Source organism: Gracilinanus agilis, chromosome 1, assembly GCF_016433145.1.
Source record: "Gracilinanus agilis isolate LMUSP501 chromosome 1, AgileGrace, whole genome shotgun sequence".
In the NCBI taxonomy this organism is placed as follows: Eukaryota; Metazoa; Chordata; class Mammalia; order Didelphimorphia; family Didelphidae; genus Gracilinanus; species Gracilinanus agilis.
Window position 1 is genome coordinate 423,066,107 of NC_058130.1, and position 27,134 is coordinate 423,093,240.

The 27,134-nt window shown below is 38.6% G+C and overlaps 1 protein-coding gene across 1 annotated transcript; it reads left to right on the forward strand.

Moving 5' to 3' along the window:
* The first annotated feature begins 1,880 nt into the window (after positions 1–1,880).
* LRRC14B (leucine rich repeat containing 14B) lies at positions 1,881–23,925 on the forward strand. The gene is made up of 2 exons (XM_044657858.1): positions 1,881–2,785; positions 21,704–23,925. The coding sequence occupies exons 1-2, from the start codon at positions 1,881–1,883 to the stop codon at positions 22,347–22,349; spliced, it is 1,551 nt and encodes a 516-aa protein (XP_044513793.1). The 3' UTR covers positions 22,350–23,925.
* Positions 23,926–27,134: the final 3,209 nt, after the last annotated feature.

Consider the following 27,134-nt stretch of genomic DNA (forward strand, 5'->3'; position numbering starts at 1 on the left):
AATCCTTGGCACTGTCAAATGGTTCAGCGTTAGATACAGTAAGATGGTCTAGGTTGGTGGCACAGCAGATAAAGCACCAGACCTGAGGTCAGAAGGACCTAGATTCAAATTTGACCTCAGATATTTTCTAGATGTGTGACCCTGGGCAAGTCATTAACCTTGATTGCCTTTTCCTTCTGATTTAGAGTTGTTACTAAGATGGAAAGGGGGGCGGGTGGGGAGAGAGACAAAGAGAAGGAGGGAAGAAAGGAGAGAAAGAAAAAGTTTTTATACTATCAGCTCTGTCATGGTTCCCTGCCCTGAGACTTTCTTGACCTATAACAGGCATTAACTCCCTCTTTAGAATGTGAAAGAGAACACACTGAAAGACCTTGCTTTCCTTTGGTTTCTCTGGGTCTTAGCACAGTGCTTCCCACATGTTACATGCTTAATAAATGCTTTTTCTCTCATTCACTCATTCAGAGTTAGTACTACATGTAAAGTTAACTTTGCCTTCCTGGGAAAAAGTCCAGCTATTGCTTCTGATATTAACCTGGCTCCCTGTCCCTAGATGACTTTTCAACTTCTCCAGCTTGGACATTTCACTGACCAGGCATCCATTCCTCTTCTCATACAGCCTCATATCATAGCATTATTAGAATTAACTTCTGTCTATTTGATTTGCCTCCCTTCAGTTAAAAATCACAGCCTCTATTTCCTCTTATCCTTCTAACCTTGGCCCTGCCTTACTTACCCTTGAATCAAATCTCATCATCCAACTCCAGCTCACCTGACCATTGTCTCAAGTCTTGCGATAATTAGTCAATTCCAACCTATTGGCTCCAACCTTAATCGAGTATCACCTTCATTCAGTTCTCCCAGCTCACACTTTGACCCATCAGGCAAGTTCCAGAGCTTGCCTACAGACAACCCAATTCCATCCAGTGTGACACCAATCCAGGTTTCTTGTTTTTTTGGGGGACTCTGTGAAAAGAGCTTCATATGACATTGTGAAAAGTTTGACACTGGCGCCCTCATGTGATAGGCACTAAGATCATCTACTTTCTATTCTAGATGCTAAAAATGTATTTATGGATGTTGGGAAGAGTTTAGACTTGATTCCAAACAGAGACCAGCCTGCCAGTATCAGACAAACATTATGTCTGTATATGAGGACTTGTTTTCCCACTCAGCCAACTGTTGCCTCTTCCAAGAGTTTCAACCGGAAGGAGGCTTGATTCTCTTACCCAACATGACCCCCTTCCATTCATATGCCTCCTAGGCTCTGGCCTTGTTACACACACTTTCCTTGGTGAGTTGTATTCTCTAGATAACTTATTTTTCTTTTTAAGATAAAGGCCCTTTCAGATCTAAACCTAATGGTCTAATATCCTTTGACAGGAAGGAATTTAAGCATTCCTTTGACAGCATAATTTCAGGGAACATTTTTCTTGATGTTCTTTAATGAATCCCTCATCTTCCTTTGAGACCCAGTTTACGTGATCTTGCCTCTATACAGTGTCAATGTGCCCCTTCAGGCCACATCCCCACAAATAGTTGCCAAGTAGCCTCTGCTTAAAGGCTTTTAAAACCAAAACGAAAACTATAACTTTCCTTTTGTACTGGGATAGCCTGCCTGAATACAACCATCAACCAGAAGTAAAGAGATACTTCAGACAAACAAATCCAAGGACTCAGCCTGGGCAGAATCTGAAGCTGAGACCAAAATAGAACTGAGATGGCAGCATGTGATTGCTCGCTCACCCCTGTCCCAAAGATCCAGCACTGTCAGGACCTGGTAGCAGCTGCCACTAAAAATAGAAGGGCAGGAGAAGCAGTCCCACAGCTTGAGCAGCGCCCCAAAGCAATCCCCTGTGCTGGTGGGCACCCAGAGGTGTATCATGAAGTCTTTGAAGTTTGCAAGCGCAGAAGCCCTGGTGTCTGATGCCCAGGTGACCAGGGAAAGTCTGCCCAACGTGGCATATAACCTTTACCCGCTCCTGTTTAAAGCCAGCTATTTGGTAGAACAAGGAGAAGTGATTCACGATCTTTTGGAAAACTGGCCACTGGCAGAATTCAACCTTGGAAATCTGTTGGGGCCCACAGTGGACTACGCTGAAGACCTCCGCACCTGGGCCTGCAAGATCTGTCTGGAAGCTTGTCTGTTGGGGCTCAAAGACTATGTGCTGAACAACTCTCCAACTTACACTAAAAGGCTAAGAACAGCCAATCTCACAGGCATCCAGGACGTGGAAGTGCAGTTGTGCAAATGCCAGAAATCTCTGGGCCGATGGGGCCGGACAGGCCTCCTAACCAGGCTCTGCTTTGAACTGTTGGTAGAGCTGCAAAGGCGACCATTCAACCCAAGCATCTTGGACATTGGAATTGATGTCTTCATCAACTTCTTTGTCACGGAGAGCAACTATGAGTGTGCATTGCAGGCCCTGATGGTGAGGTGCCACTCCCCTCTGAAGGTGCACTGTGTGGCCTTCAGGGCTGACAGCCTGGGCCTGAAGAAGCTCTTCTATATGCTGAGGCTGGTGGAGCCCGACTCTCTGGAGAAGCTGGAGATCGTCCATAATGTGCACTTGGAGATGGAGCACCTACAGGTATTACTCAACCACTTGGATTTTCCCCAGCTGGTCTCACTCACACTGCCGGCCAGAGCCTTCAATGTGCGCCGGCTTCAGGGAGAAGATGACTCCATTCTCACCATCATTGGGGAAAAGCTGAGCCGCATGACCCACCTCAGAGAGCTGAGCCTGGCCTTTTCCATTCTGACAGGGAGAACTCGGAAGCTACTTAGGTGAGATACTGATCCTGGCAAGTACTATAACCTGGGGGGTTAGATCATAGAAACATTACTAGAAATCCACAATTTAAAAGGTAAGAGGAAAGACCACTAATCAAACCAGCATTTCCTAGTCAAGCAACAATCAAGATTCAAATATCAGATGTAGATTTAGAGGTCCTGGGAGTAAAAAGAAAGGAAAGAAATAAAGGGTAGTTTTGATATAATGGGCATATTTTAGCTCAAAGGCAGCTCAATGTATTCCAGGTTCAAGAATCTCATCCAGTCCTGGAAAAGAGAACGGGAGCTTTTGTTTCTATTAGGAATGCATCCAGACAGTATTACTTCCAGGGCTAGGAAATTTCTTCTTAGCATTTACATTTTTTTTTTAAATTTCATAGATCTGAGTCAGATATATCCCAACTACATAGCAGAGTGTAAATCCAAGCAAAAATTGCATCATGATGATGGAGGTAGTGGTAGCAGCAGTTAAAGCAGTAGGCTGGATCTCTCTCCCTCCCTTTGAAAGAAGGGATGTCAGAAGTGGTCAAGAGGCTACCCAGGGCAAATAGACTCAAAGGTGGAAATGGAGTGATATCCTTTGGCATCTTTGATCAAGTGAATTACTGGGTGCTCATTTGTCTGCTGTCCTGGCAGTCATACTGGTAGCTTCTCAGACTCTGAGCAAATAAAACATGTCCCAATTTCCTACCTAGAGGAAAGTAGGCTCAGGAAAGCATTATGATGGACTGGTACATCTAGGGTGCCTATTCGTAAGATGGTGTGAGCTCGTAAACGAATATTTCCTCTTTTTTAAAAAAATTTTTTATTGATTAAGAAAATTTTTCTATGGTTACATGATTCATATTCTTTCCCTCCCTCCACCCATAGCCAATGAGCAGTTCCCTTGTTTTTTTAACATGTGTCATTGATCAAGACATTTCCATATTATTGATATTTGCACTAGGGTGATCGTTTAGAGCAGTGATGGGCAACTTTTTGAGCTTGGCATGTCAGAATTCACCAAAAAACCAAGCATAACTTGGGCGGTGTGTCACTTTGAGGAAAAAAAAACCATAATTTTGCGATATTTATAGTTTAAATAATAAAAATGTATAATTGTAATATATAACTGTATTTAATAAACCAAAAACTAATTATTTAACTTACCTGTTTAGTGACAATTGTTTTGGCCTACAGACCTCTGGCACAGAGTGTCTACACTACACTACAGCAAATGTTTCATCCTTGGCATGCAGCCTCATACTTCATGTCATCGAAAATGGCTACATGTGTCAGTGCTGACACGCGTGTCATATTTTTTCCATCAGGGATTTACATCCCCAATCATATCCCCATCGATCCATGTGATCAAGCAGTTGTTTTTCTGCTTCCACATAAATGAATATTTCTGAACTACTTCTACCCTGTGATAGAGGGCATTAGGAAGGACCCAAAGTAGAGGAGCATGATAGCTAGCTGTGACTTGCTGCTCCAATTCATTTTATGACAGTATTTGAGGAACAGTCTTTACTAGGTATTTCAAATCTTTGTTAAAAGTTTTGCCCCAATCGGGGGCAGCTGGGTAGCTCAGTGGATTGAGAGCCAGGCCTAGAGATGGGAGGTCCTAGGTTCAAATCCGACCTCAGACACTTCCCAGCTGTGTGACCCTGGGCAAGTCACTTGACCCCCATTGCCTACCCTTACCACTGTTCTACCTATAAAAGTCAATACACAGAAGTTAAGGGTTTAAAATAAAAAAAATAAAAAAATAAAAAAGTTTTGCCCCAATCAGTGAATCAATCAATATATATTTACTGAGTGAAGCCAATCCTCAACACTTGCCCATTTAACTTTTGCAACTTCAAACATTTGCATGATTTTATTAGTAACCTCATTTCTGCTTTCCCTTTGGCAGCTGTACACATCCATGGCTATTCACAATAAAGAAAAAATGAGAGACACAATAGGAATAAGTTTGTGGACTGGCTGGTATCCTAGCTTCACTGGTCTTATTCATCAGATCCTTGCAAGGAGTTTCCCATGCATTTGCTGAATATTTTCATTGTTTGCCTTTAAAATGCCCCCAAAACATAGTGTAAATCATGTGGGCTTTAAGCCCAAGTGACTTTGTGAGAGAATAAAGGTGTTCTACAAACTTCATGCAAAAATGTCTGCAGCCACTGTCAGCCATAAGTTGGTGTTAACAAATCATAGTACAATACCTTCAATACTATTTAAGTGGAAAGTAAGATTTGGGTTAAAAAATGTTTTAGTTTTAAGGATTTTATTTTCTATAAATATGGTACTGAAGATTTAACATGCTATGAAAAGTGAGTATTGTCTGAAATCAATTTTTTAGTTTAGATAGCACAAAAGGTTGAAGAATTCTAGGAAATTACTAGCAAGAAAAATGTTTTGCATATTACCAATTTTATTTTGTACACTGCATTTTTATGGGTCATTTCATGGTTACTGTGTTAGGAAAAGTGCATGTTATTAGAATTGACATTTTGTCATAAAGAATCATATGCATAAAAATGTAGTCAGTAGTCTTTGGTGAAAGGTAACAGTTTTTAGTGGTGGTGGGAACCTAACCCACTATTTCCCATAAGTTCTATGTATCAACATTCATGTTTTTACTTTCATGGTATTCCCTAGGAACATTACTCTCTCCAAAGGAGAGGATTGACTGTATGGACTAGGCACTAGGTATATAAATACAATAAATGAAATAAAGTAAATTAAACTCAGGATGGTTTTAGAGGAACTGTACTAGCAGTTGGGAGGATTAGGAAAGAATTCATACCAGAGATGGTGCCAGAGATGCCTCCTAAAGGCAGAAAGGAATTCTGTGAGGTCAAAGGAAGGAGTGTATGCATTCCAAGCTTGGAGGATGACTAAAAAGGCATGGAGACAGAGAAAGAGAGTTGTGTTTAAAAAAAAAAACAAACAGAGAGAAAATTGTTTTGGCTGGATTGAAGAATGAGAAAGAGTGAGTAATGTCCAGTGAAACTAGGAAGAGAGTTTGGGGCTTTAAAATCTAAAAAAAGAAATTCATAGTGTGTCCTAGAAACAGGAGGGAGTCAATTGAATTTATCGAGGAGAAGAGAATATGATCAGATGTACACTTGAGGGAAATTACTTTGGCTGGTCATTGTGTAGGAAGGACCAGAGTAATGAGATACTTGAAGTGGGTAAAACAATTAAGAAGCTCTTACAATAATCTAGTGTAATATAGGTTTTTAACATTGCCATGTTGGCTTGGGGCAAACCTGTCAGTTGCCCTGGGATGGAATGTTGAAGGGGGCATGAGCCACTGGTTGCTCACTCCATCCTAATAACCAGCACTATCCTCCTGCTAGCCTGGTTACCAGCTTAAGGCCACTGTTGACCCACTTGTTTATTACACTAGGAAAGGGTTAATGAGGCTCTGAACTAAATTTGCACCTCCATGAATAGAAAGAAGGGGTCAGGTGTGGGAGATATGGGGAACAAGAGAGAGTTAAGATTTGAAGGGAATGTTGAGGTTAAGAACTTAGGAGAAGGACAGCTAGTGGATAGAGAGCCAAGCCTAGACATGACAAGATCCTAGGTTCAAATTTGACCTCAGACATTTCCTAGTTCTGTGACCCTGTGGAAATCACTTAACCCTTACTTTTTTTTTGTAAAACCACTTTTTTAAACCTTAAATTACTGATATTTATTGACACCAGAAGGTTCTTGAACATCTGAAAGTTTAAATGTCCTGTGTAAGGTAAGGAGAAAGGCCTGATGCTCTTTGACGGTTCCTTTTAACCCCAATTGCCTAGCCTTTATCAAGGCTCTTCTGCCTTGAAACTGATACTTAGTATCAATTCTAAAACAGAATATAAAGGTTAAGGAGAAGAAGAAGAATCTGGGAGAATGGAAGGTAGTACCTTCAACATAAATCAAGAACTTACAAGAGAGGAATTTGTGGATAGAAAGATAATAGGTTCAGTTTTGGACAACCACAGGTTTCTGCTGTCAGTTGAAAAATGTATCAAAAATTCAATAGCAAAGGCTGAGCAATCTAGTAACCAGAATATAAAATGTATGGTTGTATATACATGAGTATAAAATGAATGCTGAGACATAACATAAGATAGATAATAAACATCTAAATACAAGATAATTAATTTTTAAAATTACCACAGTCAACATGAGTAAGCACATAGAGCTAATTTACAAAAAAATATTGATAAACTGAACTAAATTCGGATTCACTAAATTTGGAATCAGAAGGCCTGGATTTGATAGCTGGCTCTTCTACTTTTTACTTATGGGACACTGGAAAAATCACTTTCTTTCACTTCAGTTTATCTGAAAAATGAAAGTTAGACTAGATAACCCACATACTACTCTCTCCAAAATCACTCCCATCTCCAGTATATTGTGTTTCCCTTGTATTAAGGGGGTGATTATGAGTGGGGGGGGGATGTAGCTGGGAACAAGGTTGAGTCTATATAGCGATCTCCTCACTCGCTTCTACCCCTTAACACTGTGAGACTAATAGGGGTACCTTTGGAAAACAGGGGACCCTAGGAAGGCATGCCACCACTGGTGGTCTGAAGGATTGGTCCCCCCTCAAAGAGGAGTGAGGGATGTCCTGGTTCAATGTTGATGTGAGCCAGGGTTCACAGAAACCTCCCCCTCTTCACAGCAGGTGGTCGGGCTTAAGATGGAGCACAGCCTAAGCTGTTACACTCCCTCCCTAAACAGTCTCCCAAATGGATCTAAATGCAATCTGATCTTTCTCTTTATTGAAGCACAGGGTTACAGGAATGGGTGCAGGATAATGAAGGACAGTGGGTATAGGAGACCCTAAGATTTTGCCCCTGCCAGGTCCTTTACTTAGGAGAGACCGAGTCTGTCTCAATCCTGAGTTTCACCTGCCGTTCCCCTCTAATCCTATTGCTTATAATTCTGTTCAGTTTGTTAAATTATATGTGGGACATTATATGGCAAGTCCAAGGAATGAAGGATTCAGGGACCTGCTCCCCAAGGAGTCCAGAATCCCTAAACGCTGGAAGGCACTTCTAGTAAACAGATGACAGGTTGTTGTTGAATATCAGGTAGCAAGTCTTCTATATTGGTTAGGAGTCTCAAAGGTGTCTCAGGTGGCTACAGAGCTCGAACCTCACATTCTCCCTCACGAGCTCAGACCCCCAAAAGGAACCTCTCTTCAGTCCAAAACTCCCAGAAGTCTCTGCTCTTCCAACTGTCATTTGAACCCCTTTTCTGGCAACATTCTGTGTCTCTTGCAAGAATTCCATGCCTTGCCTTAATTCTCATACCCTTAAGCTAAAGAACTTGAACACGAAGTTTCTTTGTTCACAATGTATTTTATTTATTTTATTAAATATTCCTCAGTTACATATAAAAACATTTTAACATTCATTTTTTAAAATTATGAGTTCCAAATTCTCTCCCTTCCTCCAGCTTATCCTCCCTCCTTGAGAAGGCAATTTGATATTGATTATACATGTAAAATCTTGCAAAATATATTTCCATTTTAGTGGTGTTGCAAAAGAAAGTACAGATCAAAATAAAGTTTTAAAAGTATCCTTTAATCTGCATTCAAAGTTCATCATTTCTCTTTCTGGAGGTGGATAGCATTTTTCATCATGAGTCCTTTGGAATTGACTTGAATCTACTTTGATCTGAGTAGCTAAGTCTTTCACAGTTGATCTTACAATATTACTGTCACTATATACAGTGTTCTTCTGCATCTACTCAATTTACTTTGTATCAGTTCATATAAGTCTTCCCAAGTGAAGATGTATTTTCTTTAAAATGTATTCAACCTAATTGAGTCATTGATAGTCGTGATTGGTAGGCATAATTCTCTATTTTCTCCTGGCAGATTTCTGGCAGACTTCTCAATATTAGCAATGTTCGTAAACGATATTAAAAAATAAATACTCTGTTAAGACCTGATAGCTGTAGCAGTACAACCCTGGGCAAGTCTCTTAACCCCAGTTGCCTAGTCCTTGTCACTCTTCTGTCTTAGAACTGATATTAAGGCAGAAAGTAAAAAGTTGTTGTTTTTTTTTAAGACTTCTTTTGATGACTGGCTAGATGTTCTTTTTCTGATCATATCAGTTCATTAGGTAGTTATTCTCACTATGCCACTTCTTTGATAAGAGTCATCCCCCAAACTGTCATTTTTCTTCTATTTCTTTTAGGTTACCTTTCATCATATGTCCTCATATCCTAAACTGACACTTTTTTTCAATGGCCATGAACATATTTCTACTACATATTTTAGACATCACATACCTACCTCGAGCAATGCACTAACTCTTGGTTTCCTCATCTGAAAATCATTAGGATTAGGTAAAAGAGGCTCTTTAAAGCATGATGTAGTTTCAGAACTAAAGCTAAAAGAGGTCTTAGAGATCACCCCTTTGAACCTCTTTGTTTTTCAGATGAAGAAACTGAGGTCCAGAGAGGTTGGCTAACTGACTAATACTTATAACTAATGTACAGGAGTATATACATTCTTCACCAGTGGGCCCTTCTCTACTCTCTACCCATCAATGCTAAGAGTTATCTGTAGACGAACCCTTTCCTTAATCCTACAGATCCAGGCACTGACAGGAAGGCTGGATGTGGTCAAAGAAATTGTTTGGAAAGGATAATACTGAAAAAGGAATTAAAATGCTATATCATTTTAGCACATTTCTGGTGATTTGGGTAGTGAAAAGAGAGGGAAAAAACCTCTTTACCTTTTGGCATTGTGAAATTTATTTTTCTTTCCCTTCCTCTTTGGAGAAAAATTTTGGATCACTGCCTGAAAAACCAGACACTTCTCTGACCCCTCAGCCAAGGCCATGAGTTTCTCTCTTTCACTTAATATATGTTGGGTTTTAAATGACATGTCATTCTGATACATCAGGCCAAAGGCTAACGGCTCAAATGTTCCATCTCAGAATTCCTCCAAAAGATATTCTCCTCACCCATCACCTCCTTTGCATGTAGACAAATCTTGATTGTCCAAGGCATGGAGTAGAATTAACCAACAAAAAGGTGTACTGAGCACTGTGGACATTCTTGGCCTCTGTGTTCATTTCAGAATAGCCCCCTCATAGTTGACATTACTAGACATTATTTTAAAAAGAAGTTTTCTTCACTTAGGTCATAACTCAGTTGTGGAATGGCAGTAATTCTGGGTCCTCAAAAGCTAGCACAAGCTATCACAGGTCCTACCAAGCTTAAAAGGCTTCAAGTTTTAGTCCTGGGACAGAATATGTGTCTGTTGCAAGCAAATTAGTCTAGCTCTGCAGAAAGCAAAAACTCCTCACCAGAAAATTGGCCACAGAGTAATGAATATTTGGCCACATTTCATAAAACTACCTCCTGGCTACTGTCAGAAGCTCCCACATTGATGAAATCCCAAATCAAAGTGATGAAAATAAAACAAGCTTTTAAAACAACTGCAACTTAGTTTTGAAATTAAATGCCAGTAAAGAATATCAGTTACATCTAAATTCTGCTTACAGACAAAGAGAGAACAAGGCATGAGTGTCTCCCTAGGCCAAGTTTAACTTGTTTATTAATGTCCACCAAAAGCTCTGAGACTTCTCAGTTACACACACACACACACACACACACACACACACAAAATTTTTTCTCCTTTCTCCAGGGTAGTCTCCCAATCTTTAGCTAGACTATAAGCTCATTTTGAGAAGAGATCATTTCATTCTTTGTACATGGATCTCCATTGCCTAGCTCACTGTTTGGCACATAGCAGATGGTGTTTAATAAATGATTATTATTGTTATTGTACAAGACCCTCTGGCTCTTCGACCCAAAAGCTACCAGAGCACCCCGTTGTATCATGTTATAATGCACCAATATATTAACATAGTGTCCACAGACTAGCTGAAACCTATGAAACGTTCTTTAACTCCTCTCTCCAAACTTACTGTCCCAACTTAGGTCGACAGATTTAATCTTACTTAGATTTATGTGGACACACTCATTGTTACCTGTCAGGCATATAACTCTCACTGGGATTCACTCCTCAGGAAAGGAATGAGGAAGAAAGCAGCAAGTAGCAAATACACATCTAAAAATGCATCAGACCAAAACAATGAGTCAGTAACATCTGTGAAGTAAGAAGTAAGAATATTTTCTGGGAGCCATGATCATTCAAAGGTCTTGGTCCTGCTGACACAGCAGGAGTCAAAATTGAGAACAATCATCGTCATATCTCAGGCATGATAAGAAAGGAGAAACTTTCACATGCTCTCTTTTTAAGTGTTAATCTTCTGTTGTCTCTCTTGTTCTTTCATCTTGACTCTGGCAGTTAAAAATAGTCAAAAACATTTATTAAACACCTACTATAGACCAGGTACTGTGCCAAATGCTGAACCTTGGTGCCTGCTATCATTTATAATGACCTCATTTCCTCTGGGAAATTCTCTAAATTCCTCATTAGCAAATTCTAACAATGAACATTGAACCCAGATTCTACATTTCAAAGAAGATATTTCCCCAATCACTATTGGGAATCTGAGGTACCATATTCTGCCCTTGTATTTTTCCCACTTCCCTTTCTAATAAAGCACAATTCTTTTTTTTTTTTTTAACTCACCTGAAGCCATAGATTCTCAAAGCAGAGTCCTCAGAGATCATCTAGCACAACCCCCTCCTGAAACATGAATTCCTTCAACAACATTCTCATCTAGAGGTTACCTGGCCTACAAATGAACATCTCTAGTGACAGGGAAATCACTGTCTATTTGGATCACCTCTAGGGGTTGATTAGGAAGCTTTTGTGGGCCAAAAACTACCTAACTGATTTTTGTACTGCCCAAGAGCTTAGAGTTGTTTTTATAATTTTAAATACTATAAAACCTTATTTAAAATATAAAAACAATTCTTAACTCACATTAAAATAGAAAGTATGCCAGATTTAGCCTATGGGTTATGGTTTGCTGACCCCACCAGTCTATTTTTTTTAATTAAATAATTTTTATTTTTTAGAAAAATTAACTTGGTTACATGATTCATGCTCTTACTTTCTCCTTCACCCCAGTCCACCTCCCTCCCCATAGCCGATGCGCATTTCTACTGGTTTTAACATGTATCATTGATCAAGACCTATTTCCAAATTGTTGATAGTTGCATTGGTGTGGTCGTTTCAAGTCTACATCCCCAATCATGTCCCCCTCAACCCATGTGTTCAAGCAGTTGCTTTCCTTCTGTGTTTCCACTCCTGCAGTTCTTCCTCTGAATGTGGGAAGCATTCTTTTCAATAAATCCCTCAGAATTGTCCTGGGTCATTGCATTGCTGCTAGTACAGAAGTCCATTACATTCTATTTTACCACAGTGTATTGGTCTCTGTGTACAATGTTCTTCTGGCTCTGCTCCTTTCGCTCTGCATCAGTTCCTGGAGGTCTTTCCAGTTCACATGGAATTCCTCCAGTTTATTATTCCTTTGAGTGCAATAGTATTCCATCACCAGAATATACCACAATTTGTTCAGCCATTCCCCAACAGAAAGGCATACCCTCATTTTCCAGTTTTTTGCCACCACAAAAAGCACAGCTATAAATATTTTCGTACAAGTCTGTTTATCTATGATCTCTTTGGGATACAAACCCAACAATGGTATGGCTTGATCAAAGAGTAGGCAATCTTTTATAGCCCTTTGAGCATAGTTCCAAATTGCCATCCAGAATGGTTGGATCATTTCACAACTCCACCAGCAATGCATTAATGTCCCAATTTTGCCACATCCCCTCCAACATTCATTACTCTCCCCTTCTCTCATTTTAGCCAATCTGCTAAGTGTGAGGTGATACCTCAGAGTTGTTTTGATTTGCACTTCTCTAATTATTAGAGATTTAGAACACTTTCTCATGTGCTTATTGATAGTTTTGATTTCTTTATCTGAAAATTGCCTATTCATGTCCATTAGCCATTTATCAATTGGGGAATGGCTTGATTTTTTTATACAATTGATTTAACTCCTTGTATATTTGAGTAATTAAACCCCTGTCAGAGTTTTTTGTTATAAAGATTTTTTCCCAATTTGTTGTTTCCCTTCTGATTTTGGTGGAATTGTTTTTGTTTGTACAAAAGCCTTTTAATTTAATATGATCAAAATCATTTATTTTACATTTTGTAATTTTCTCTAACTCTTGCTTGGTTTTAAAATCTTTCCTTTCCCAGAAATCTGACAAGTATACTATTCTGTGTTCACTTAATTTATTTATAGTTTCCCTCTTTATATTCAAGTCATTCACCCATTCTGAATTTATCTTGGTGTAGGGTATGAGATGTTGATCTACACCTAATCTCTCCCATATTGTTTTCCAATTTTCCCAGCACTTTTTGTCAAATAGTGGGTTCTTGTCCCAAAAGTTGGGCTCTTTGGGTTTATCATACACCGTCTTGCTGACATCACTTACCCCAAGTCTATTCCACTGATCCTCCCTTCTGTCTCTTAGCCAGTATCATATCGTTTTGATGACCTCTGCTTATAGTATAATTTAATATCTGGTACAGCTAGGCCCCCTTCCTTCATATTTTTTTTTCATTATTTCCCTTGATATTCTTGATCTTTTGTTATTCCAAATGAACTTTGTTACAGTTTTTTCTAATTCAGTAAAAAAGTTTTTTGGTAGTTTGATAGGTATGGTGCTAAATAGGTAAATTAATTTGGGTAGGATGGTCATTTTTATTATGTTAGCTCATCCTATCCATGAGCAATCAATGTTTTTCCAATTCTTTAGATATACTTATAATTGTTTGGAAAGTGATTTGTAGTTGTTTTCGTATAATTCCTGTGTTTGTTTTGGTAGATAGATTCCTAAGTATTTTATATTGTCTAGGGTGATTTTAAATGGTGTTTCTCTTTCTAACTCTTGGTGCTGAGATGTGTTGGAAATATATAGAAATGCTGATGATTTATGTGCATTTATTTTGTATCCTGCAACTTTGCTAAAGTTGTTGATTATTTCTACAAGCTTCTTAGTTGATTCTCTAGGATTTTTTAAGTAGACCATCATATCATCTGCAAAGAGTGATAGCTTAGTCTCCTCATTGCCTATTTTGATACCTTCAATTACTTTTTTTTCTCTAATTGTTACTGCTAGTGTTTCTAGTACAACATTAAATAATAGAGGTGATAATGGGCATCCTTGTTTCACTCCTGATCTTATTGGGAAGGCTTCTAATTTATCTCCATTGCATATAATGCTTGTTCATGGCTTTAGGTATATACTGTTTATTATTTTTAGGAAAGGTCCTTCTATTCCTATACTTTTCAGCATTTTCAATAGGAACGGATGCTGTATTTTGTCAAAGGCTTTTTCAGCATCTATTGAGATAATCGTGATTTTTGATTGTTAGCTTGTTGATATGGTCAATTATGTGGATGGTTTTCCTAATGTTGAACCATCCTTGCATTGCTGGTATAAATCCCACTGATCATGATGGATATAACCCTCTTTATCACTTGCTGGAGTCTTTTTGCTAGTATTCTATTTAAGATTTTTGCATATGTGTTCATTAGGGAGATTGGATTGTAGTTTTCTTTATCTGTTTTTGATCTACCTGGCTTTGGAATCAGTACCATATTTGTGTCATAAAAGGAATTTAGTAAGACTCCTTCTTTGCTTATTATATCGAATAAGTTGTATAGTATTGGGATTAGTTGCTCTTTGAATGTCTGATAGAATTCACTTGTGAACCCATCAGGCCCTGCCGATTTTTTCTTAGGGAGTTCTTTGATGGCTTGTTCAATTTCTTTTTCTGATATGGGATTATTTAGGTATTCTATTTCTTCTGCTGTTAATCTAGGCAATTTGTATTTTTGTAAATATTCGTCCATATCTCCTAAATTGTTATATTTATTGCCATATAATTGGGCAAAATAGTTTTTAATGATTGCCTTAATTTCCCCTTCATTAGAGGTGAGGTCTCTCTTTTCATCTTTGATACTGTCAATTTGGTTTTCTTCTTTCCTTTTTTTTTATTAGATTGACCAGTACTTTGTCTATTTTATCTGTTTTTTCAAAATACCAGCTTCTAGTCTTATTTATTAATTCAATAGTTCTTTTACTTTCAATTTTGTTAATTTCTCCCTTGATTTTTAGTATTTCTAATTTAGTTTTCATCTGGGGATTTTTAATTTGCTCACTTTCTAGTTTTTTAAGTTGCATGCCTAATTCATTAATCTCTGCCCTCCCTAATTTACTAATATATGCCCTCAAGGATATAAATTTCCCCCTGAGTACTGCCTTAGCTGCATCCCACAGAGTTTGGTAGGATGTCTCATCATTGCCATTCTCTTCAATGAAATTGTTGATTGTTTCTATGATTTCTTCTTTGACTAACTGGCTTTGGAGAATCATATTTTTTTTTGGAGAATTGTTATTTAATTTCCAATTAGTTTTTGATTTGCCTGTCCAGGTGCCCTTACTAATTATTATTTTTATTGCATTATGATCTGAGAAGGTTACATTTATTATTTCTGCTCTTTTGCATTTGTTTGCAATGTTTCTATGCTCTATTTACATGGTCAATCTTTGTGAATGTACCGTGTGCAGCTGAAAAGAAGGTGTATTCCTTTTTTCCCTATTTATTTTTCTCCACATATCTATTAAATCTAATTTTTCTAGGATTTCATTATCTCTTATCTCTTTCTTATTTATTTTTTGGTTTGATTTATCTAGATCTGAAGGAGGAATATTTAGATCTCCCACTAGTATAGTTTTATTATCTATTTCCTTCTTGAGCTCTGCCAGTTTCTCCTTTACAAATTTGGATGCTATGCCATTTGGTGCATACATATTGAGCACTGTTATTTCCTCATTGTCTATACTGCCTTTTATCAGGATGTAATAACCTTCCCTGTCTTTTTTAATCATATCTATGTTTACTTTGGCTTTGTCAGAAATCATAATAGCCACTCCTGCCTTCTTTTTCTCATTTGAAGCCCAAAAGATTTTGCTCAAGCCCTTTACCTTAAACCTGTGTATGTCTACCTGCCTCATATGTGTTTCTTGTAGACAACATATGGTATGCTTTTGGTTTCTAATCCACTCTGCTATTTGCTTTCATTTTATGGGTGAGTTCATCCCATTCACATTCAGAGTTATAATTATCAGTTGTGTATTCCCCAACATTTAGATGTCCTCTCCTAGGTCTACCCCTTCTTCTTATACTATTTCCTTTTAAACCAGTGGTTTGCTTTAAGCCAGTAACCCTTGTCCCCTCCCTTGATTTATTTCCCTTTCTACCCCCTCCCTTATTATTCCCCTCTTTTTATTTTTAAGGCCTAATGAATTCCCTCCCTCTTCTTCTCCCTTCCCTTTTTTGACCACCCCACTCCCCTGCTCCCTTTGGTTTATCCCTTCTGACATTCTCAGTATGGTTTGATAGAGTTCTATATCCCAATGGATATAGCTACTCTTCCCTCTTGAGGTTAATTCCACTGAGGGTAAGGTTTAAATATTACTTCTTAATGCTCTCATCCTCTCCTTCTCATAATAGTATTCATCCCTTCCCCTTCCCATGCCCTCTTTGTGTGTTTTAGAATATCCTATTTTTCTTATTCATTCAAGTTTCTCTTGGTGACTTCTACTATTCACCCCCCTCTTTCCCACACCCCATATCATCTTAGACCATTTAGTACTCCAACCTCTCCCTATGAATAATTCTTCTAATTACTATAATAGTGAATACTATAATAGTGAATAGAGTTCACTATAGAGAATTACACCTAACATTTCTTCACATAGGATAAATAATTAGATCTTATTGAAGCCCTTAAAGAGGCAAATTTAAAAATAAGAGTTTTCTTTCTTTCCCTTCTGCTTCTTATTTATCTTTTCATATTTCTCTTGATTTTTTGTGGTTGGATATCGAACTTTCCATTTAGTCCTGGTCTTTTCTGTGCAAATACTTGGAAATCTTCTATCTTGTTGAATGCCTATACTTTCCCCTGGAAGTATATAGTTAGTTTTGATGGGTAGGTGATCCTTGGTTGTAGACCCAGTTCTCTTGCCTTTCTGAACATCATATTCCAAGCCTTGCGGTCTTTTAGTGTGGAGGCTGTCAGATCCTGTGTGATCCTGATTGGTGCTCCTTGATAGCTGAGTTGTCTCTTTTTGGCTTCTTGTAAAATGTTTTCTTTTACTTGGAAGCTCTTAAATTTGGCTATTATATTCCTGGGGGTTGTCTTTTCAGGATCTAGAGTAGAGGGTGATCTATGGATCCTTTCAATGTCTATATTGCCCTCTTGTTGTAGAACTTCAGGGCAGTTTTGCTGAATAATTTCTTTTAGTATGGAATCCAAATTTCTGTTAATTTCTGCTTTTTCAGGAAGACCAATGATTCTCAAATTGTCTCTTCTAGACCTGTTTTCTTGATCTGTCAATTTCTCATTGATATATTTCATGTTTCCTTCTATTTTATCAGTCTTTTGACTTTGCTTTATTTGTTCTTGCTGTCTTGAGAGATCATTAGCTTCTAATTGCCCAATTCTAGCCTTTAGTGACTGGTTTTTGGCTATAATCTTTTGGTTTTCCTTTTCAATCTGGTCATTTCTGGTCTTCAATTTACTTTCCTCACTTTCCAATTGAGAAATTATGTCTTTTAAACTGTTATTTTCTTGCCAGATCTCTTCTATCTTTCTCATCATCTCAGATTTGAACTCTTCAAGAGCTTGTGACCAGCTTTCATTTTTTTGGGAAGGTTTGGATCTGATTATTTGTTCGTTCTCCTCTGCTGTTTGTTCTCTTGTCTGGATTTTCTCTGGGTAAAAGTTGTCGAGTGTTAAAGATTTCTTTGTGTTGATCTTTCTCTTTTGGGGTTCTTGTGGATGGCTTGCCATTGTTAGCCCAGCACCCTCTCAGCTTTATCCTCACGCCCAGGATCTTTCTGTGCTCTTTCGGCTCCTGAGGTCTCAGGTCTAGTTGTTCTCAGGGTCAAGCCTCCTGGTGGTCCCCTTGCTTGTTCCTCTGCCTGAAGCTCCTTTAACAATCTCAGGGCACTGCTTCCACAGTCATGTACCCCTCTGCACTGGGTCCCAACTGTTATGAGTAAGATTAGATTAGCTGGTTATTAGGTATCGATTATATATTGATTAGGAAGTACCTAGCAGGAAGGAGCTGGAGCTGGGAATTCCAGGTTGGAATGAAGGAGGAGGAAGTCTGTCTGTGCTCTATGTATGGACTCCATTAGTGGTAGGCAAAACTGTTGCCAGCCTGGGAGACCTCAGAGCAAAGGACACCCTGCTTCCTGTTTTCCCCTGGGATCCTGTGTGGTGTGGCATCTAGTAAAGGACAAGATCTACAGAGCCAAGAGAAGAGGTGTAGTTTGAGTTCTGGTGGACAGTGCTTCAAGCAAAACCCTTACTACTTGGTTCCTGAGACAACTTTAACTCCTGGCAACCAGAGATCATCAGTGGATTGCAGTGAGAATCCCAAAGCCACAAAAGCCCTAGCTGTACTCAAGCCTGGCAGGTTCCAGGTTTGAAGCAGAAACCCAGAGACTCCATTTATAGCTCCTTGGGCCCTGTTAGTTTAGATCACTTAGATAAGAGTAGAATAAGTCCTCCTATTGCCCTGTGGTTTTATCCCTTAGATTTTAAGTATAGAAATCCTTTCCCACCTTTTAGTCTAACATAATTAAAGCTGTTAAGTCCCTTTTACCTTGTTAGCCTGTTACTATACTCTGGTCTAGTGGAAGCTGGGTGACAGTTAAGATCAACTGCCATTCCTGTGGAGATCCAGTAAAACTCTGGTCTCTTCACCCTGGTCCAGTCTCTCATAAATCCTAGAGTGTGTTCCCACAAACCACTTAGTTTATTGTAATATCCCTGGTGACCCCATTACCTCACTTATATTTTCCTACACCACCCAAGGTCCGCACCTGTGCTCAAGGTCTTTGTTCAAAGTCCGCACATTCTTTAGCCTCTTGGGGTCTTAAGTCTTGCTGCTCTCAGGAGCAGGCCCTGGTGATCCTAGGTGGCTGTCAAGGACTTAATGAATGCCCCAAACTTGCTCTAACTCTTTTGCGCTGGCTTTGGCACTGTAGGTGGTGTGGGGCGAAGGTGATTGCTCAGCTCTTGTTTTAGTGAGAGCTGTTTCACCCCCTTTATAGCATGGAAATGCCCAATTCCATATACCTTCAATGCTGCGCCCTGTTGTGGGGTCTCTTCTTTCATCTGGATTTGTTTTTATGTCCTCTTGAGGAGTCCTATATGTATGGGTTAGGAGAGGTCAAGCAGCTGCTTTTTACTCTGCCACCATCTTAACCTGGAAGTCACACCAGTCTATTTTTAATAGCCCTAATTTTCAAGATTTTTAAAAAACAATGAACTCAGACTTATTTTTTTCATAACTTTTCCTAATTGATCTTAATTCTTGTCTTTGGGGTCCAGCAGAACAGATTAAATTTTTCTGCCAAGAAAGAATCCTTTGTTTTCTAACCCATTTTTATTTTCTTCTCGATGATAGCCAGGATCAGGAAAATATGTTGTTATATTGTATCTGGATTTTGTCAAGGTTTTAATTTTTTATTATTATTATTTTATTTGTTTAACAAAGTCACTCATGATATCTTTTCAGGCAGAATGAAAAGTCAAGGGCCTATTAATAAGAACTTATTACAGCTAAGTAGATATGGAATGACTTGAGTGAACAGATAAAAAATGTGATGATTAATTGATCAAGCTCAGCCTGGCAGAGGGGAGAGCCTAAGTGGTGTGCCACAGTACCCTAGTCTCTTCAGCATTTTCATTAATGATTTGGATAAAGATAGAGAAATTATTGCTTTTCAAATTTGTAGATGATACAATATTAGGAGGGATAGCTAATATACTAGATGACAAAACTGACATCCAAAATGATGATAGGCTAGGATGTTGTGGCTAAAATGAGTAAGGTGAAATGTAATAGGAATAAATGCAGAGTCCTAATTTTGTGTCCAAAAAAACACAACCAAAACCAAAAACAAACTTATGCCAATTATCAGATAGGGGAAACAAATGTTCATATGAATAAAAAATCTGAGGCTTTTTGTGAATTGCAAGCTTATTGAAATTAACCAAATGTACTGATTATAAAAAAAAAAGACATGTATCATCTTGGGAAGTATCAGAAAAAAGACACACCGAGAAGGATGGAGATTATAGTCATGTTGTACTCTGTTCTAGTTAGAACAGTTATAAGGAAGGAGAGGATTTGAGCATATGAACAAGATCTGAAAAAAAATGCAGAGTCAGGGAAAGGTTCTGGAATTTTACAGAGGGAACTGAGGCTGAGTCTTGTCTCTCTGGGATGGACCTAGAGAGGTTTGCTTTCCCCCGTGGCTTTCTTTCTGCTATATCTTCCCATCATAACTGTACCTGTGTTATCCTGTTTTCTGCTGGCTAAGTGATACATCTACAGAGCTTCCTGAACCATCTGAGCCATCTGTTCATGAGAACCTCTTCCTGACTTCTCTGTCCTGTTTAGCTTCTCAACTCAATACCTCTGTTACCATCCAAAGGGGATTTTGAGTTAGAGGAGCTTATTTATATTAGGGACTGGGTCTTCAGGTAGATAGGTAAGGAACAGTGTAACTCAATCTCTCCGAAGGCTTCAAGTAAGGGAACAACTGTAGATCTGTGGGGGAGGGAGAGAGACAAGAGATAAATTACAGCATTACATTGGGAAGAACTTACTACCAATCACAATTATCCCAAAATAGAATGGCTCCCCTGGGAATTAGTGGGATCTCCATCACTGGAGGTCTTCCAGGAGAGGCTAGATGACCAAGTATAGAGGCTATTGTAGAGGGAATGCATGATTTAGCTTAGAGCTTAAACTAGATAACCTCCAGAGGGTTTCTAGCTTTGAGATTATATGAACATTTTGCATAATTTTCCATTCTCTAGAGAGGTAGAGAGGCATAATAAGTAGAGACTTGGCCTCAAAACTAAGAAGATTAGGAGTTCAAATCCTGCCTCTGATACATTCTGACCTTGAACTTCTCAGGATTTGTGCAATTCACAACACTCCAAGTGCAGCCCAAACCACATTAAAATGTAGACCCTATCCAATTTTAATATGTTGATATGTTAATAAAAAAGAAATATATAAACATTTGTGATTTTCTAATTCCATGTGTAGCTCACAGGGATCTTATGCATAGTTTAGTGGCCTCTGTTTCTGAGTTGAAACAATAGTTCTATTCTCTGAAACTGTAAATTGTAGAGATGTTGTCCTGCATTGGTAGGAGTTTCCTCACCAGAGGGGTAGATTCACAAGTCCAGCCCCTTTCACTATGCCTTCATTTCCCACTCAGGATGCATGCATTTTTTTTATTCAAGAGAGTTTTTTCGTGAACATAGAAAGGTTTATTCCTCTTATAAAGACAAAGGTCTTTCCAAATACTAGCCCCTTTTATTGCCTCTCTTCTCCTACCTTTAGCTTACTGGATTTGGAACTCAACTATTTTCATGCCCAGAACTGTAGCATTCAGTAAGATGCATCAAAACTCGTAATATGCATATTAAGAGCCATAATGCACCTCAATATTCTTTTCCTTATATCTATCCACAACAACCCAAAAGATGGAATAAGGAGGAGAAGGTAGAGAGATGCTGAGAATTTCCCTCTCCAAGTTTTCCAGGCCTAGAATGCTTTGGATTTTATTCCTCAGGGGAGAGCTTTTTGTCTCACAAGCTGAATTCCTCCACCAGAAATATTACATGATGACAGCCATAGAGGTCTGAAGGTTCTTTGTATTAGAGGAAGGGCTTCCATTGATAGGAACCAGTCCTAGTAGAGGTCATCGAATAAACAAGTGTCACCCTCAAGCTTTTAGAAGTAGATTTCTATTTTCATTTATTTCTTTCACTATCTCACTATTTCAATCACTTTCCTTTGTATTTTTCATTGCAGTCCCTTGAGAACTCCCCTGAGAACCCTGGACCTGTCTAACTGCTCCCTAAACTATGCAGATATGGCCTACTTAGCAAATTGCCTCCATGCTTCTCATCTTGAGGTGCTTGACCTCAGTGGACACAATGTGGTCAACCTCTACCCGTCGACCTTCTTCAAACTGCTCAGCCAAGCCTCCTGTACCCTGAAGGTCCTGATCTTGGAAGAATGCAACATTGAGGACAGAAACCTTAACATGATGATCGTAGGCTTGACCCCATGCCGGAAACTGCAAGCCTTCAAATTTCTTGGAAACCCACTTTCCTCACAAGCACTGAAATGTCTGTTCAATGTTTTCTGTCAGCTCCCCAAGATGAAATCTGTTGAGTTCCCAGTGCCGAGGGACTGCTATCCAGATGGTGTCAACTACCCATTGGATGATGCCACCCTCCCCAAATTTGATCACCAGAAATATGAGAAGATTACAGAAGAACTTCATACAATCCTAATTCAAGCCAATCGAGAAGACATCAAGGCTTCCACACCCCTCTATGGAAGCTATGACCCAGACATTCAAGAAACAAGCAATGAGCTTGGAGCCTTCTTGCTTCAGTCTTTCAGAGATGCCCTAGAAAACTTTACCACAGCACTGAAAAAAATGAATTAAGAGCTTTAAGGAAAGGCTATGAAATCACATCATCATGAGATGCTCTTGCATCAACTTTCCTTGTCCCTATGGAGATCAGTCCTGGGTTGGGGATGGAACCAAGATGAGGCATCATTATGATTATCATTATCATGACCACCAGCATCACCACCACCACCAGTGTCAAGCATTCATTACATGCCTGTTTATGTATGGTACTGGGCTAAAGCAGAATACCTAGTACCATTCCTGCCTTCTTGGAGTTCACACTCTAAACACATCTGAATGCTGTTGTTTTACTCTTCACATGTATGTTCTGAGAGTCTGGGTGCAAGTTAACAGGAAGAAGGGAAAATTCCTGAGTTCTTCAGAGAAGTTGCATCAGAGTCCAACAAATTCTGAAGAAAAAATGTTACAGTCAGTCAAACTGCTCTGGAGGACTGTCACAAACAAAGCAAACTTCCTTGGTGCTAAGTGTGGGAAAAGATCACACTATAGCCATGGGGAAAGGAAGTAGGTGTTTAGAGGAAGGATGGCAATTGTAGCAGAGACCAAGCCAATAAGGGGTGTGATGAGATGAGGGGAGAAGGAAACCAGTGATAAAAAATTAGGGTGACAGAGATACAAGAAAATACAAGGAGTAGGTGAATTGGTCACTAAGCTAACAAACTGAGCTGAGGAACAGAAAGAGGAAAGATGAGAAAAGCAAACCAGACTTTTATTCTGATCAACAAATTCTCTTTGGAACTAGATCTCAAGATAGGATCTGTAGATGGTTTGCAAGTCCTGTAAATGGTTCATAAGTGTGTCTTTTGTAGTACTTATACAGTATTTTTACAGTACAATATGACAGAGTTTATACTTTTATTTCTTATGTAAACTGATAATCTACTAATGCTGTCCCTCACTGTTCTCTTAAAAAATGGTGGTGGCATTTCTTTTGTTGTTTGTTTTGTTTTTGCAGTGATGAGTAGTCCAATGAGAAGCCATAAAAAGTAGATTTCAATTCAATTTAAGGGAAAACTACCCCGTAATTAGAATAATCTAATACTAGAATCAGCTACCTCATTGGAGGAGGGGAAGAGATAGCAGATTCCCCTCATGGAAAGCTATCAAGCACAGATAACCAATTCTTTGGGATGTTATAGAGGGAAATCATGGACAATTCAAGGACAGGTTGGACCAGATTGCCTCTGAGATTCCTTTCACCTCTGAGATCCTGTAATTCTTCTGACTGATACTATAGCAGTTTAGTAACAATCAGAGTGACTACATAAGTTTCAAGTATACCCAACCCATTCACCAATACCATGCATCATCACCACCACCATTTCCTAGTTCAATTATTTGTTACAGGTGCTTAGATTTTGTAGTATCTTCTGCATATGGAGATTAGTCTTCTGAGGTCAAGTGAAATGTGTTCATGGTATTTTATTTAGATCACTAAACTTAACAGGGAGGGTATATTGTCATCAGATGAAAACAAGATAGTATGACAACTTCCATAAATTCGTATCAGAAAGATTCAGTTTGTAACAAGGTCTGACTGGTGAATATAACCTGCCTGAAAATAAATCATAAATGTGCTTTGACATCATGTGTTTTTTCCCCTTCATTTTAGTAGAATTCGAATGAAAAATGTCTGAGGTCCTGAACATTTATTTGTATGTGTAATTATTTTTGTATGGCCAGAAAAGCATTCATGCTTCAGATAAGGGTTAGGCCAGGTCATTTATAAGATCCTATGCAACTCTGAGATTTTTGGATCCTATGCTTTGCTATAGCAATCGCTAATTGTCTCAATTATTAATTCCCAGTGTCATAAGTCTCAATTTAGAAACCCCACAAGAGAAATAAGCTAGAGCAAGCAACTCATAGTGGGTTCTCAAATCAATTTTATAATTCATAAAACAAGAAGTAATTAAGACAGATTCAGTTGAGTGGGATGGGAAATAAACTACTACTAATGTGTCACAACTGGGTGTTATTAACAATGGCAGTTTCCTATTTTTGCTCATCATTCTTGCCATTAAATGTATGCATTAAACTGTCACCAATGTCAGGAGTGCCCTGAGACAGAGCCTTGGTCCTACTTTCCAGTAAGTCTCTCTAGTCTAACTTTCCAGATTCATATCACTTTAGTTCTATTTTTCCAAACCTTTTGTCACATAACATTCATTTTCCAAATGTGTCGATGTTATTATCCTTTCCAGTCAAAGCTGCATAGTCTTTCCTAGGAAAGCCACTGAACAGTAGAGCAGTCAGCTGAGAAAGGTTAGGAAATCTTGTCTTTCTCTCACTCTTGCTCCCTACATCCAAATAATTACCAAGAACTCCAAGTTTATCTCAGAAAGATCTCTTGCAAATGTCCCCTTCTTCTCACGACAGTTGCTACAGGTACTGAAATTACCCTAATTCAAAAAAAGTCCAGTTGTGAGGATATTATGGAATTTTTCTATGAAAAACTCACCCAATTAGAAGAATAATTATTTTGACCACTAGGTGGCAATCAGAGCCAAAAAATTAGTCTGCAAACATTTGTAGTGTTGGAAGGGACTAGAGGACCCATTTATTTAATCCAGCTCCTTCATTTTTACAGATAAGGAACTGAGTCTCAGAGAGGCTAAGTGATATGCTCAGGATCACACAAGCAGTACCTGTAGGGGCTAGGATTTGAACCCAAGTCTCCTGACTCCAGAATTGGTGAAAGAACATTGTATCACATTCTATCAAAGTAGCAAAGACAGGAAAATGCAGGAATATTTTCCTCTTAGATTTTTTTTTATTTCTGCTCAACTTTTTTTTTTTTTAAATAAGTTAGAGGAGCTGGACTACATTAGAGCTAGGAGAAACCTTGGAGCTCTCCCTAAACCAACTTCTTCAGTGTAGTATGGAAGGAAAAGTGCTGAATTTGAGGTCAGAAAACCTGGGTTCAAACCCCAGCTCTCTGACCCAATATTGAGATCATTTAATATTTTTAGACCTAAATTTCCTCAATTGCAAATTGGGGAAGTTGGATTAGATGATTTCTAAGGTCTTTTCTGGCTCTGCATGTTTTGATCCTCATAACTAGGGAAACTAAGGCAAGAGAAATGAAGAGATTTGCCCAAGGTCAGACAATAGTTCTTCTGCATTGTTGGGCCCCAGCAGTCAGGGAAAAAAGGTAAGTCAGAAGGCCCTTGAGAAAGTACATGAGGTTGCTTTGAAATGGATAATGATGATCTTTGTGTGGATGGTGGTGTTAATACAGAGCTCTGTGGCAAGCATATGTAACAATTCCCACATTGCCACCTTTTTTGAAGGGACAATTCAGTCTTATTCTTCTTTTCTGGAAAATACCCAGTTTTAAAAGGCAAATATAAAAAGGGGAAGTTAGGAAGATTTTGTTTTGCTATAAAGAAAAACTTTCTAATAAGTAATGCTATCTAACAATTAAGTGGGCTGCTTTGTGAAATAGTTAAGATCTCCATAACTGGAATCAATCAAGCAGAGGATGAATCCACACCTGTCAGATTGGTTAGGCAGGAAATTCCTGCCCAATGCAAGAATGCAGGTTGAACTGGCATTCTACTGAGGGCCCCTTCCTACTTTAAGATTCCATGATCTGAGGCAGCTATGGTTCAGTGGATAGAGTCAGCCCTAGAAGGGGGAGGTCCTGAGTTCAAATCCAGCCTGATACTTCCTAGCTGTGTGACCCTGGGGAAATCACTTAACTGTAACTCTTTTTTGTTAGCTCTTACTGCTCTTTTGCCTTGGAACCAATATACAACATTGATTCTTAAGATAGAAGGTAAGAGTTTAAAAACATATATATTTTTTAAGATCCCATGATCATCGATAATGGATGCTGATACTGAAAGCCTAACCCACATTTCATATTTATATGCCCCCTTTGTATTTTTCACTTTTAATAGTTCCATTTTATAATAATTGGACACTTTACTACTAATAAGAGTTATCCTAACTAGTAGGCTATTCCTTATTTCCATAGAAAGTACATGCTCACAATGACAAACCCTTACCTTTTGTCTTAGAATCAATACTATGTATTGGTTCTAAGGCAGAAGAGCCATAAGGGCTAGGCAATGTGAGTTAAATGACTTGCCCAGGATCACATAGCTAGGAAGTGTCAGAGGAGTCAATGAACTTTTGAAGGTCCTATTTTTACAGTAGAATGAATAGAAAAGCCATATAAGAGTGGACAATGCCTAGCTGATTTGGTTTTCTATAGGGCCAAGAAAAAATGAAGGAGGCTAGGATAATTGACTGGGGAGAACAAGGATGGAAGGACCAGAATGAATAACAGAGAAGCTAAAGAATATGTTTAAGAGGTAGGGAGAAAGGTGGAACAAAGGAGGATTATGATCAGAGAGAGGAATTTCAGAATTCAAACTTAAATAGTTGGCACTGTTTTGCATATGATGGCGTGATCCAAGGTAGGTCTAAGCCTGTGAGTAGCTAAAGAAAGTACAGGTGTAAACCATGGCTGCTCAGATTTTTGAACCAGGAGGCAGGGAGTTCAGTTAGGAAATTATTATAATACTCCAGATAAGAAGTAATGAGAAATTGAATTAGGGTGAAAAGGCAGATTCAGGAGGCATTTATCATAGATGTACATTTCAAAGACTAAAGCAGGGTCAAAGTATTTGCATAGAGCTGGGAAAACACTGTTCCCTTTATCTAGATTTTCAGTTGGTTATCTTAATACTAAACAAATCAAATTAAAAATAGCAAACAACAAAGAAAACTGATAGCAGAATGAAGATAAATGACACACATTTTAATTAGCCACACTTCTCTAAGAAG

What these genes read in the sequence shown, in the direction of transcription:
- LRRC14B (XM_044657858.1), top strand. Translation starts at nt 1,881, where the DNA reads ATGAAGTCTTTGAAGTTTGCAAGCGCAGAAGCCCTGGTGTCTGATGCC. An exon ending in AGAACTCGGAAGCTACTTAG is followed by an intron (nt 2,786 to 21,703) that starts GTGAGATACTGA and finishes TTTTCATTGCAG; the next exon opens with TCCCTTGAGAACTCCCCTGA.